The sequence below is a fragment of the Hylaeus volcanicus genome, chromosome 7 (assembly GCF_026283585.1).
Source record: "Hylaeus volcanicus isolate JK05 chromosome 7, UHH_iyHylVolc1.0_haploid, whole genome shotgun sequence".
In the NCBI taxonomy this organism is placed as follows: domain Eukaryota; kingdom Metazoa; phylum Arthropoda; class Insecta; order Hymenoptera; family Colletidae; genus Hylaeus; species Hylaeus volcanicus.
Genome location: NC_071982.1, coordinates 5,839,030 through 5,852,497, shown reverse-complemented (window position 1 = coordinate 5,852,497; position 13,468 = coordinate 5,839,030). Strand labels below are relative to the sequence as shown.

Here is a 13,468-nt window from a genome sequence, read left to right as displayed (position 1 = left end):
CTTCATCTAATAATCGTGTACTTTACGTTCGTCTCGATTCTCAATTCGCGTTAAAACTTAATATTGGAGTAATACACCATTACTCGACAAGAATGAGTTTCGAAACTTCGTAAAGCTAGCAGAAGCAGCGTAAAAGAATCGTAACTTCGAGATTACAATAACGAATCGTGACTTACGTACGAGTACTGTTTTCTATGGAAAGTGGTTTTCTTCCCTGGCCGTTAAATTTTCGTTGTTCGCATTGTTACTTCTAAGAAACGTCACTCGGACGTTTCGCGATATTAAATTTCTAATTGGACGTTCGACAGTCACATCTAGTAAAGTCAACGAGTAACGAGCTGGGGATGAAAAGTATGCTAATTGGCGTTTGTCTAGCGACAGAATTTTAAGAAGGAAAAGATTTTCCTCGACTTATAAGGATGTTCGTCGCGGTGCGTGCGTTAGACAGACGCCAGGACAGCTCTGAGCACGATACTCCACGATTTTTTTCGAGGTAAATTAAATCAATTATAATATAATTACACATATGAGATTAACAAATTCTCTGCATTTTTCTATTGTTTGTTATTCTATTATAATATGAATTAACATGTTATTTAAATAATTATGTTATGCAGAAGACTGTACAATGCTACTACATACTACTGTGCAACTATACATGCTACTACACTGCAACTATACATTTAATGTACTATTGTTCTACTATACTATGCAATTATAATGTGCGACTATACATTTATTCTGCCATTGTGGAACTATACTGTACCATTGCGCAACTATACTGTGCCATTGTGCAACTATACTGTACCATTGTGCAACCATACTATGCCATTGTGCGACTATACATTTATTGTGTCATTGTGCAACTATACTGTACCGTTGTGCTACTACACTGCAACTATACATTTAATGTACTATTGTTCTACTATACTATGCAATTATAATGTGAGACTATACATTTATTGTGACATTGTGCAACTATACTGTGCCATTGTGCAACTATACTGTGCCATTGTGCAACTATACTGTACCATTGTGCTACTATACTGCAACTATACCATGCATCTGTATCTCGCAACTACACATTTTTAGTATCACGCTACCATCCTTCCACTACAATGCAACTATACAACACAGCCATCCTCCCACCACATTTCAACTATACTCCCTAACCTAATAAAACTCAAATTTCTGTTTCAGGATGCGTTTCCTGTTAGCGAGTCTTTTGTTCGTCGCTTACGTTTGCTCGACGAAAGGTCACGGAAAAGATCACGATCGTCACTGCAGATATTGGTGTAAAACGTCCGATCATCGATATTATTGCTGTCCAACAGGGAAACACGAGGGCTGGATGGAGCACGTCTGGCGTTTCTTCTTGCATCCGTGGCTCTGGATAAGCGTCGGTGAATTTCCTCTGTCTCACTCGTCGTGGCCGGAAATAGTCGTAACCGAGATAGAAACCGAGAAAAAAGCGAAGAAATATTGCCCGCCGTTGAGAGCACACTGTCCACGGACTTACGATTGGTATTCGCCGCCGTCTTTATGCCACCGCGATGATGACTGCGACGAATGGGAAAAGTGTTGTCTGGACGTTTGTCTCGGGCACAAAACCTGCAAATCTGCTGAATAGGAAATGGGTCGCTCGAAAGCTCAAGGCCGCAATTATTCGATAAAAACGACGTCGTCCATTCGACGCGTTCACCCATTAACCCGTTCGTCATTGGGGACGTTTTTTTCGTGGAAATTGTAAGAACAGCAGACTTTAAAAAAATATTACCTTATAGGGAACGACAAGACGAAACTTTTCTGTATTTACAGATCATTCGTGCGACGTTTAGTTTCGAAAATAAAAATTGAAAACTTAGAAGTCCTTTTTCCCCGAAATTCAAATTCGTTCTAATTGAAAGTCGCTTAATTGCCTAGAAATTTCAAACTTGACTCAGAGTTAACTAAGTTTAAGTCAGGTGTACCATAGCGCGATCGTTCCCAAACGTATCTCGCCTAATTGTCGTGAGACAGCAGCTAATTAGAATGCTCCGTTACGATCAAGGTTATTCAACGTTTCGCGTTAACAATTTCGACAGTAACTTCCCAATTAACGTGGGCGAGGAGATTCTTAACGAACAGTTATATTACGGTGTGTTCTTCACCATGACCCTCTCCCATTAAAATGTAATTGGCACGTATCGCATTTCGCGTTAGCTTAATTAACAGCCAGCCGTAATTTTGCGCAAAAAAATTCAACAACGCGGTTCTGTTTTACGTTCACGCGTGACCTGTCTGACATTTGAATTAACTGCTGTCGATTTGTATCGGAGACTCTCAATGTTCAAAACTTAAGGATACTTAAACATAAGGGTAATGCCTCTATTTCTTAAGTATTCTATGTGTAATCTATCAATTACCGTATCGATAATCTATCGATAATATACTTCAATTCCACTTAAAAATAACTATCTGTATTCTGAGTGGGACGTTGATTAAGTACATGTGTAATTTTATCTCAAAGAATTGTACGTAACGCTTCACAATGGCGTATAAATGTAAACACTTTATGCGAAGAACCGACAGATGGCATCCAGTAACATCGAGATCGGATTCCGGCCTCCCTGCGTTCGCTTTCAGTTTTTATTTTCGGACACGCGTATTATTGGCCTCCGCCTAATCTGATTGCCTTAATCCCCGGCGTAATGAGTTCCAAAGGGCGTTAAAACAATTTGAGATAAGATAATCCCCCGTAATGCAACAGATGTTATGCTTTCAGGGCGGTCTTAAAGGATCCCTGTGTTTACTCTGTTACGGGGGTTTATAATTAAGTGCGGTCGCATGAGACGCCAATAAATACCTCGTAGGCAGAGCATATGGTCGCATTTTATTTATAACACGCGCGATTCCATCACTGGAATGACATTACCGCAACTTTAACAATCTCGAGTTATTCTTGATGATGTAGCATTAATATTCTTTTTAGATTCAGATTCTTTGAAATTATGATATTGTAGATTCAATTTTCTCAGATTTTTTGTGATGAATACTAGACTGTAGATTTTATGGTTTTATGACCGTCCGTACGTATAGTACATATTTATTATATTAATCGACACCGTTGTAGAATTGTCGTAGTACATCGACTTATTCTGGTTTTCAGGGGAGGTTCGAAGACAAAAGAAGTATTCGAAAGCAAGCAGGAGTCCTCGATCGATGAAATTATGGGTCTCTGGGTTAACCATTATCCGCGGAGGGAAATTGTTCGGCAAACACTTGCCCTTTCATTCTGCTCCGTGGAGGCGAGCCACGTTTAATGGACGCTAAGGAAGAGCGAGGGTGTAAAAAAGGACGGAGGAAACCAGATGAAATAAGTGGCAGGTGCTCGTGGCGCATTTTTCTTGGATTATCGTCGCACAATGACGTATCCTGTGCGTTTTTCTCGCAGCGGATCGTAAAATTCATTAAATATTAAATATATCAAATCTCTGCAGCCATCGCGTTTAATCACAGAGAAGTCATTTTTATAAAGGATATCGTAACCCCGCGAATGTTGTCTTGGTCATCCACGAAGAATGGCATTCCAAAGGAACATCGCGTTCAATATTCAGCAGCATTGTCGCCTTTTGACTGTCAGCTGGGAATTTTAAAAAGGGAGGCCTGCGTTCGGTGCTTGTACCTACAAGCTGCAACCTCCTATTGCAACCGTTACATGCATTTCAAATATTTTTTTTCCTCATTGTATCGACGCGCAAGTCTTATACGGACAGCGATTATCGATTCGTGGCGCGTTCCAGTCTAAAACACGTGTTCACTGTTCATATTTTCATCGTTCGATTATCCGAACATGATGATTGACACCGATAATTGGCGATACGTGCAATGAAAGCTATAGATGCAATAGTATTTTTTTTTCTTTAGAATGAGTGCTCTAAAAATAAGTTTCGTTACAGGTTCGTCTATGTTCCGCGATAAGACGATTGTTTAGGACCATTTCTGAGGACAGATAAACTGCGCGGGGGGTAAAGCGACTTTATCTCTTCCTTATCCGACTTTGAAAGGGCTGCGCCCGCCAGGAACTGGAAACTACAACGCTCTACGGTCTAATTTACCAGGAGAGACGTCACGATTGTGCAAATATTTTCTAACGGACGGGAGTAATGTGCGTTCCCGTTGCTGCATGTTGGTTGGAGGACTTGATAAGGGTTCCACTCGGAGCGTAGGATCTTTTTATGAATTCTAAAACTGTTGTGTGTTCACGGTGGCCGGGCAGAGGCCGGGGAAAAGGATAAAGCGATGAGAATAGAAGCGAGAATCGGAATGGGAATGGAATCTGGCGGGCCGCATGCGCCAGCCACGTTCATTCACTCCACCGAATCATTCATAAATCCCTGAGTCCTACGCTTGTTCGTACAATTAACAATGAAACCGTGCGTTGCAACCGAGACGAACCAAACTCTACAAACTGCACTGTTACGTTCTACGAGATAATTATACGTTATTATTAGGTTGTCCGGAAGGTTCGTGCCAATTTATGAGAAAACTTCAAAAACACGTTCGAATTTTAATATATATTTATTGAATTACATAGGTGCCATTTTGTTCCACAACCTTTACACCTTTTAAGGGATGTGTACATGTTATTTGTTTTCAATTACTTCGATATATTCGGACCTGTACCATCTACCAAAAATCGGCATGGACATTCCGAACAACCCAATATTATAATAAAGATACAAAATATTCATTCGACAGAAACAAATCATTCGAACATTTTCTGATATATCTTCTTTTGTAAATTACAGAGTATCGTACAGTTTGGAGGTTCAGTTTCATCCTGTCATGCACGGTACGCTTGTATTTCGAGGAAAGTTTGAATTCAACGAAGAGAACGGAAGCGATACAAGTATCTGCGGTTTCTCGATCGAAGGTACGGTCGATGCACGGTTATTAGGGACCATGTGACGATTGCTGAACGATCATGCGAGCGAGTGGACGCGCCGTCAGACCCTCTCCTAATCGAACCGATCGACGAAAGTCGAGCAGCTTTTGTTTTTGCGACGTAATCACGATGAGACGACGCCTTCGATTCAGATGTAATTGACGCGTCGACCGCACACGCGCTCAGCCAGATACAGCGGGGATGAAGAAAGTGAAGATATACCGGATTCGAGAAAAGTAGGGACGGAATCAAACCGACACGTGTGCTCGAGAAACAATTAAGCGTAAGACCGTGTATTTCGATGAATTAAAAAGCTGTTCGTTGATATTTACAATTCAATTTGATCAGATTAACTCTCTAGCAGAGATTTGATATATAATTCAATGATATACGTTATTTTGACGAGAATATTTATATAGTATTTCATAATTACACTAAACCTACCATTCAACTCACAATTAAATTTCTTAGAAAATTGAAGAAAAGTCTCTTTAAGTAGTCAGGTAGGTTTAGTGTTAACTTTCATAAATCGACATCACGTGTCCAAGCATTGTTTCTGTAACAAAAATCTGATAAAGTATCTCCCGTAAACCTACTGTTAAAACGGGTCAATTCATCCCTGGAGAGGTCAAAGTTCACCAGAATTAGATCAGACCCATTACTGAATCGAATGCTGGACACATTCCGTGGGTTCTCCAGAAGGAGGGGAAGACGGTGCGCGCAACGGAGAAGCTCCTGGAGCGGTGGGGATAACTAAATTCACGAGCGGTAGAGCAGGGGAGTGGGGAGAGAGGCGCACGCACACCTATGCGGCTACGGAATTCGGAAGAGCGGCAACTTCAGTGGCATTCGTTTGCGAACCGCGGCACGGTACGGCTCGCGGATCTTTCGTGCTCGTTTCCTCGCCGCCGGCATCGTCAACCCCCTGATTAAGCGACGGTTCCTTCATTGACACGGCACGAATGAAGTGACTCGCAATCGTTCGTCCATCCTCTTATCGTCGCGACGCTGCGAATCCAGGGAAATCACCGAATGATAGAATCTGTCAAAATTACTCAAGAATTTAATCCCGGATATTATCGACGGATCGAAAAGATCGATCGCTTTACGGAGAGATAGAAGATAAGCTCGCGAAGAGAGAAGCGAACGGTATAACGTCGCGTTCCTTCACGGTAAAACTCGTGGAAAGTGCTGCACGCTCCGGTTCACGGTGCGCTATTCAGAGGGACGGAACAAGAGAGAGGGAAAAAGGGAGGAAGTAGGAGAGGATCTCGACGAAGAAAGGCGTGCTCCCAAGCGAGCTTTCGGGATCTCTTCGTCGACGTACTCTGATTCCTTCCTGCTTCTTTTTATCTTTATTTTTATTTTTTTTTCAATTATTTTACCTTTTTTTCGCGACCGGTCAGAGCGAAATGTTCCTCTTCTTGGGCGAGTAGCGGAAGTTAGAAGTAATCGCGAGGATACGGAGTGAGTGAGTTCGCGAGTGGCCCGATAGACTGACGTTTGAAGAAGAAGATACAGCGAACATGAGGCTCAGAAGGACGCTACTGATATTCGTCATCGCGAGTGTGGTATACAGTCAAAGTGAGTACATTTGGTTTTTGATATTTTTATTATTTTGCGAAGTGATCGATTCACTTGGATTTCACATGGATCAGCTATTTCTTTCAGCTTGGTTCTATTTTTATTTCTATGACCACATGCGGTTTGGATAAGATAAGGTATCAAGGTCATTTACGCGGATTAGAGTACTTTTTGGAGCAGCATCTTGGATTTTTATGAAATTTGGATGCGTTGCAGTCTTTAGTGACATTTGAACGTATCTGGCAGGATTTTTAAAAAATTCTGAAAATTGTTGGTTTTATAACTGTTTAAAACTTTCAAGGTGTGCTATTTAGTATTGTATGTCTTCTTAGGGTATTAGGGTATTACATAGCAAAAATATATAGTATAATATATGGTATATATTTGTGCTGTTTTTTTTTTAAATTATAACTATTGAAGTATCAAATAAAAATAATTTCAGAATTTCAAACCAAATTCTTTGTTTTTGTAAGACGCGAATATTTCATCAAAATTTTGATTTATCCAAGATGTTACACCAAGAAGTGTCAAAGTCGCGAGCAATGACCCTACACAAAGTCTTTGACTTTTGTTTATATTCACTGGAGAGCGTGATTCACAATTTTAGTTCCACGATCGCTGATAACGAAACACCGGAACTGATAAAAGATTAACTCGTTTCATTATTTTAATCATGTTTTCATAGAATAGCTTCCCAAGATGATTAATCATTTTAATATAATGTATTACTTTATTAGATTTAGCTTATAATTTATAATGGAGCTTCCGGGAACCAAAATGGCGCCCTACGAATTTATACCGTCGTCCATTTTTTATTATACTCGACATTCCACGCTGTAAAATCATCGCAGATCGAGTTGAAAGCACCCAGAAATTATTCATTCACGCGTTAACGGCGCGCTTTCGATCGTGAATCGGTTCGATACGTTTCCTTTTTTTTTCTTTTTTATTCGAGAACGACACGCGAACGATTCGCTCGGTCTTTTATTCGTACCCGGGGCTGTTCTTTCGTCTTAGCTGGATGGCACTGTCGCGTTTCTGGCCATTGATCAAACAGCTTTTATTTATAGCCGAGACAACAACGTTCCTGTACTCTGAATTTTTTCTTTCGCACATTTTCGCAAAGAAACATTCTGAATAATACCTCTTAACGATTCAGTCGAAATAAATTATTCTTATGTTGGTTACAAACAGACAATGTTAGCAGAGGTAACGTTAGTTATAATTTTTTAAAGAATTTTTGAAATTTTGAAAAATCCCTTAAGATACATTTAAATTCGTTAATTAAATTTTACGAACGTTAGCATTATCCTTTTGCAGACATATACTTTGAGAAAATGAAGCTGAAAATAATTTTCAATTTTTTCAAAGTTAGAAATTGAAAATAGCCAAATGCAGCCTAGGAATCCTCGGAATTTACCGAAAACAAATACCGTTAATTAATCTTAATACGTAATCGTTAAGTTGGAGGGAAGATCGTGGGAAAAGTGGGAAATGATTTCTCAGGGAACAATGGAGGAATCTCGCGAGCACTATGCTCGCGCAGGCTGATGTAAGGGACTTAACGGAGCCTTAAATATTCATTACGTGTCGTTAGACTTCTTTCGAGGACGATAAACCCCTTTCCAAAATTAAAACAAAATATTCTGCGTTCCTGGCGCTCGAAGCTGCCGAGATATCATCGCGTATGTATATTAGATCCTGTTTGGGTCGGTTTATGAGTCACTATGCGTGTAATTCGGGTGACGAGCGATTACGCAGGTTTAGAGAGATATCTCGGAAACCTAGATTGCATTACGTGTACTCGAAAGTAATGTATTTCTGTGAATCTCGATACTTGTGTATTACTCATCAGAGAAATTGATTTTTATCGACATGGCATTCAAAATTTGCACACTAGATGGCAAGAGGAGCCCTCAGTGGCTGTAGCGGTATTTGTAGCTATAGTACGGGCTTAGGAACCCCGAGGTACCCGAGCTAGAGGGGGGCCAGCGGGCCCCAATAGATGAGAAGTAGAGATACTGGAAACAGTATTAAAACAATGCAGGAGTCATGTAAGACGATGATAAGAAGAATGGAAATAAAGTAATAATAAGTAAGCAGTAGTGCAATAACTTTGTAGAATAAGTTACGCACTTTAAATAAATGAATGAATGATGGCAAAAGGAGGGTGATTAAGGAGGGTGGCGCTGGGGTGGAGATATTATAGAATAGGGATAATATTCCATGCGATTGTTTTGGTTTGTGTTATACTCCCGTAGATGGTGCTGGGATCGCTTCGAAAATTCTTATTTATGATTGATAAAGAACGTTTATCAAGGAAACCAGTAGTTTTAATAAACAGAATAAGAGCCAATCACACCCGTTTGAAGAGTAACGTATTTAAAATAGGCATCGTTTCAAACTCGACAGGTGATTGTGGACAAGAACCGGAAGAACTTAACCATGTTCTATGGAGATGCAACAGATTTAAGAACGAAAGGAGAATCATGAGGGAGAGTTTAGAGAAATTGGGAGTTAAAGGAGCCCTGTCAATCGAAGACCTATTGAAAAACATAGACTCCCGGGTAGTCAAAATAATTGCAAAATTCTTTTTTGACTGTGATATAGTTCGATAACATAAGCTCTAGGGATTTATATAGCTCAAGTAATGAGCCGGTATTTTTATAGAGTTCCTAAGAAAGACTGACAAACATGCAATCACAAAACTACAGATTAAGTATCGAAATCAGAGTGCGCAACTTAGAGTACAAATGTACAACTAGAATATAGGGCGTATACAGGGTGTCCCAAAAATGTTGGAGGTCCTTGAAAGGGGTGGTTCGGGAGGTGATTTGAAACAACTTTTTCCTTTGCAAAAATGTCGGATGGGGCTTCGTTAAGTAGATATTAATAAAAAAAACCCGACCAATCAGAGCGCGCGGATACCGTTGGAGCGGCCGCGGTAGCGAAGGCTACGCGCTGAGCGGCCGCGTCAATATCCTTCGATGCACGTCGAGTCACTTGTTCGCGTACGAGAGCGGCTACCTAGCGCGTATCCATCGCTATCGCGGCCGCTCCAACAGTATACGCGCGCTCTGATTGGTCAGTGTTTTCCCCTAATATCTTCTCAACGAAGCCTCGGACAACAATTTCGCTAAGGAAAAAGTTGTTTCAAATCACCCCCTGAACCACCCTTTTCAAGGACCTCCAACATTTTTGGGACACCCTGTAGTGAAATATTTTTTATATAAATTTATCGATAGTAATAGTAAGTAAGAGAGTTATATCCAAAATAAAGAATCTGCAATAGTTCAAATGGACGTCAGTTGTAGATATATACGATAAGGATGACTAGCAATAAGGAAACAAGGCTGTATACATTTTAGTTGTAAGCCAATAAACGTATTAACCTAACCTCTCATTTATGAACCGATTTGGATCAAATTCACACGGCGTAATATTTAAATAAAAAGGAAGTCTTTGGCAAAATGTGGACCGGATAGGTGGCGCTGGGGTGGAGGTATTATAGAATAGGAATAATATTCCACGCGATTATTTTTGTCTGTGTTAGGGCTTCCTAGATGGCGCTGGGGTCGCTTTTCTTCAAAAATTCTTATTTATGAACCGATTTGGATCAAATTCACACCGCGTAAGATTCAAACAAAAAGAAAGTCTTCGGCAAAAATACGAACTGTTTAAGAATGTATTTGAATTCAATATAAAAGAAACGACATTTCTTTTTAACCCCCCTAATATAACTTCCATTTAGACTTCCAATGGCTCCCTCGATGATAATCTAACCTCGAAACAGTGTAAACCTTCCAAGCAGGCTACGACGAGACGCAATAGGCAAAACTTGGAACGTTTTCCGGGCGATTGCGTTATTACTTGTCGTTTCTTGAAGGCAAACAAGCGAGGAAACGAGCATCAATCCCACCCCGGCCAACCCTAATCGCTTTGTAGTCCTTCAGCGGAGCTGAAGCACCCCAGCACTGGTAGAGATTGGTTTTCGAGATAATCGACGGTAAACTGGATTCTAAGCCGTCCAAAATACTTTCCCTTTTTTCTTTCACTCGTCGATCCACCTCTTTCTGGATTTTCGAACACTCCTGGCAGACTCGACTAGACGTTGCTTACCTGAGCAACCCCTTTTAGGCGCGAGAGGCGCGTATGGTCACTTGGACATCCAAATCCGGACCCCGGGCACGTTTTTAGGACTCGTTTTTCCATCTGAAACGGATAGAATGGTTAGAATTCGTTTTCAAAGGGGGTGGAAGGGGGCGAGCATTTTTCGTGGAAGTATCGGAGAGTGTAGAAAATGGTGGACTCAATACAGGACGCCATTCGACACTTTTCCGATATTTGATTACGGAAATCGAGACAGTCTACTCATCGCTAGTGATGAATCAGACAAAGAGGACGTAGATAGACACCACGTATTCGACAAAAATACAATTTTTCCAAGAAAGTAGATTGTTCAAGTGTAGCTTTACATTTTGTATATTTTAAATATTTTTACGTCGAAAGCATTGATGCCTTTATTCAGAATCGAAATTTCATATATCGATGATTTTATTAAGAACAGTAGCTAAATATATAGTTTCAGTTGATTGTAAATTAAATTTGCAAATCATTTTTTTCTATATTTTTCTTTTAAACATTATTCGAACCTACATTATTCGAGTATGATAAGTAGACGTACAATTAGAAACGCTTACAATCCAAATTACATTAGAAATGTTAGATACGTGGTGAATTCGTTTAAATTTTGCCGCCAGAATGGTCGCTTCCGGTTTTGCCTGGGGTCAATCAGTCCGGATCACTACTCAGCCTCTGTCCATTCGTCGTGGACTCGTCGACGTCCTAATTTCCAATTCGCTCGAGAAAGAAGTCGGGATTCGTCTGCGTCGGTCAATTTACACCTTGCTCCCTCGCGAGATAAAGAAGCCCTCTCCGGAAGCCATTACGGGCAGGAGGAGGGGGTGAGAGCTCCAAAAAATGTTTCTTATTCCACGAGCGACCGCAACGCCGCTTATTTCACTTCTCCTCTAATCTCGAGGCGCACCGTGATGGAGATGGAGCATGGAGATGGAGCATGTCGACGAGCCAGGGACTCGTTCTTTTGGTGGCAGCCGATGATGATGGTCTGTGTGAACTGGCGAAACGAGAGGACCGGCGAGAACGCGATCTTTTGGAAAGCGGCAATTATACGAGGGGAAACCGTTCTCGAGAACATTGAGATCTTATCTCGGGCTACATCGAACTGCATGGAGAATTTTACTTGAACGCGATGAAAAATTATGAAAGCAATAGGAATATGTTAGTACGGGGTGTAGATGTCATGGTGTAGGTCCAATTGTCGAAAAAATGGACGAAAATGGCCCCTAGACTTATTGGTCCGCCATCTTTCGGAGCTTCCGATCGTTCTAAAACTCCTAATACCGGTAATAGATTAATTCGAACGCTTGATCTAGGTCACAAAAGTATCTCTATTGATATTTATAATAGTAGATAGTAGTGTTTGTCGCGCTAATTTTTGAAAAAATCAACGAAAAAACTTCCAGACGTATTGGTCCGCCGCCCCCCTGAGAACCTAGCGTCCCGTTCCCTAGGTTAACGATCTCGATGGACACTAAACATTCCATCTTGGCCAAAGTATCTTAATTAGGGGTCCACCTAAACCGGGCCAAGGGATCTCGAGCATCTGTTCCCCGATTAGTCGGTTTCGTCACGATATCGCGGCCATTAATCACGATCGTCGAGTGCATCGCAACACCGTGGAAAAAACGCCGGTCTCATCGTGTCTCGGCGAAGGTGCTCGCCTCCACGGTCACAGGGGGAAGTCATCCATCATCGCTTTGGCGACAGCCGCGCTATCAAAACCGCCACGATATCTTGGGAGGCCGTTGTTCGTCTTTCTTCTTGAAACGGAATCGAGAACAAAGCGTGTCCGTGTCCGTGCGCCGTGGATCCATTAGGATGCATGCCAAAGGGGTGTTAGAGCCATTAGGTGGGAGAATAGTCGCAGTTTTCTTCGCCGACAAAGTGACTTTCGTTTCGTTTCGCCGAGTCTTCTCTTCCATTGTGTCCCAATCGCGCGGTGTCCTCGTTTTTAACTTAGGACATACCTGATCCTGGCTCGAGATAGTCCAGCGAGTCCGTCCTCTATTATTTCCTCCTTTCAGCAGGAGCACTAATTAATCTCTAATCTGGAAGCTTATTTCCTTCTCTATAATTCTTTAGTATCGTTGGTGGTCTCCAAATAGTTCCTGTTGGTTTCTCGTACAGATTCTTAACAATTCACAAAGAATTTGGCGTTAGTAATTAATCTGCCGATTAGCGAAATCCGAATGTCGTAATTCGTGCAGACACAGGTTTGCAGACACGATATATTTCGAAAACAGTGTTCGTTCGTCGAACAATGAGCGGGGAATTAACCGACACGAGAGCACGTTTGACGAGCGTTGCACGTGTGCGTGCGCATAGGCGTAACCGAGACGATCAATTGACGTATATTAATGTATCACGATCACGTTCGCGCGTGGATCGAGCGATCGGAGAATCGCGCTCGTGGCGCATCTGCTCCTCGAACCCCTCGAAACAACAGGTAGATCTTTATCTGTACGAGCCTTTCCGCGATAGAGGCGCACGAAGAGAGCCCGCAACGAGGATAATCGCGTGCATGGTGGGATGGAACGTCACCGGAAGTGATCGCGATTCCTTAGTCTCGGAAAGCAGAAATTCCATGCGTTCCACACCTCGCCAGCACGTAGTTACACGACGGAGGAACGATGTTTCAATTACGTTAAAAACTCGCAATGGAACATGTAGCATTCGGTACTTTGAAGCTTTCGTAATACATAGATTTCAAAGTGGTTGGGACACAAGTTACTATAATTTGCGCTTTATTATAATAGGAGGCTTGACTCTTCAAAGCTTTGCAACTGGAGGCTTGACCCTTCAAAGCTTTGCAAC

At 41.5% G+C, this 13,468-nt stretch overlaps 2 protein-coding genes across 3 annotated transcripts in view; both read left to right on the top strand.

Moving 5' to 3' along the window:
- Window positions 1–2,853, top strand: LOC128880144 (uncharacterized). Its single transcript, XM_054129887.1, has 2 exons — window positions 1–493; window positions 1,201–2,853. Exons 1-2 carry the CDS (start codon window positions 420–422, stop codon window positions 1,628–1,630), a joined length of 504 nt encoding a protein of 167 aa, XP_053985862.1. The 5' UTR covers window positions 1–419; the 3' UTR covers window positions 1,631–2,853.
- The window catches only part of LOC128880141 (uncharacterized), a 40,485-nt gene continuing 28,645 nt past the window's right edge, over window positions 1,629–13,468 (top strand). Inside the window, exons 1-4 of one of the 2 annotated variants that reach the window (XM_054129882.1) lie at window positions 1,629–1,746; window positions 3,149–3,366; window positions 3,939–4,457; window positions 4,791–6,511. In XM_054129882.1, the coding sequence (XP_053985857.1) occupies window positions 6,454–6,511 (58 nt within the window). In that variant the 5' untranslated portion in view covers window positions 1,629–1,746; window positions 3,149–3,366; window positions 3,939–4,457; window positions 4,791–6,453. Of the gene's footprint in view, window positions 1,747–3,148; window positions 3,367–3,709; window positions 4,458–4,790; window positions 6,512–13,468 lie in introns of those variants that run through there. The other variant, XM_054129883.1, reaches the window with a different exon arrangement.

What these genes read in the sequence shown, in the direction of transcription:
- LOC128880144 (XM_054129887.1), top strand. Translation starts at nt 420, where the DNA reads ATGTTCGTCGCGGTGCGTGCGTTAGACAGACGCCAGGACAGCTCTGAG. An exon ending in ACTCCACGATTTTTTTCGAG is followed by an intron (nt 494 to 1,200) that starts GTAAATTAAATC and finishes TTTCTGTTTCAG; the next exon opens with GATGCGTTTCCTGTTAGCGA.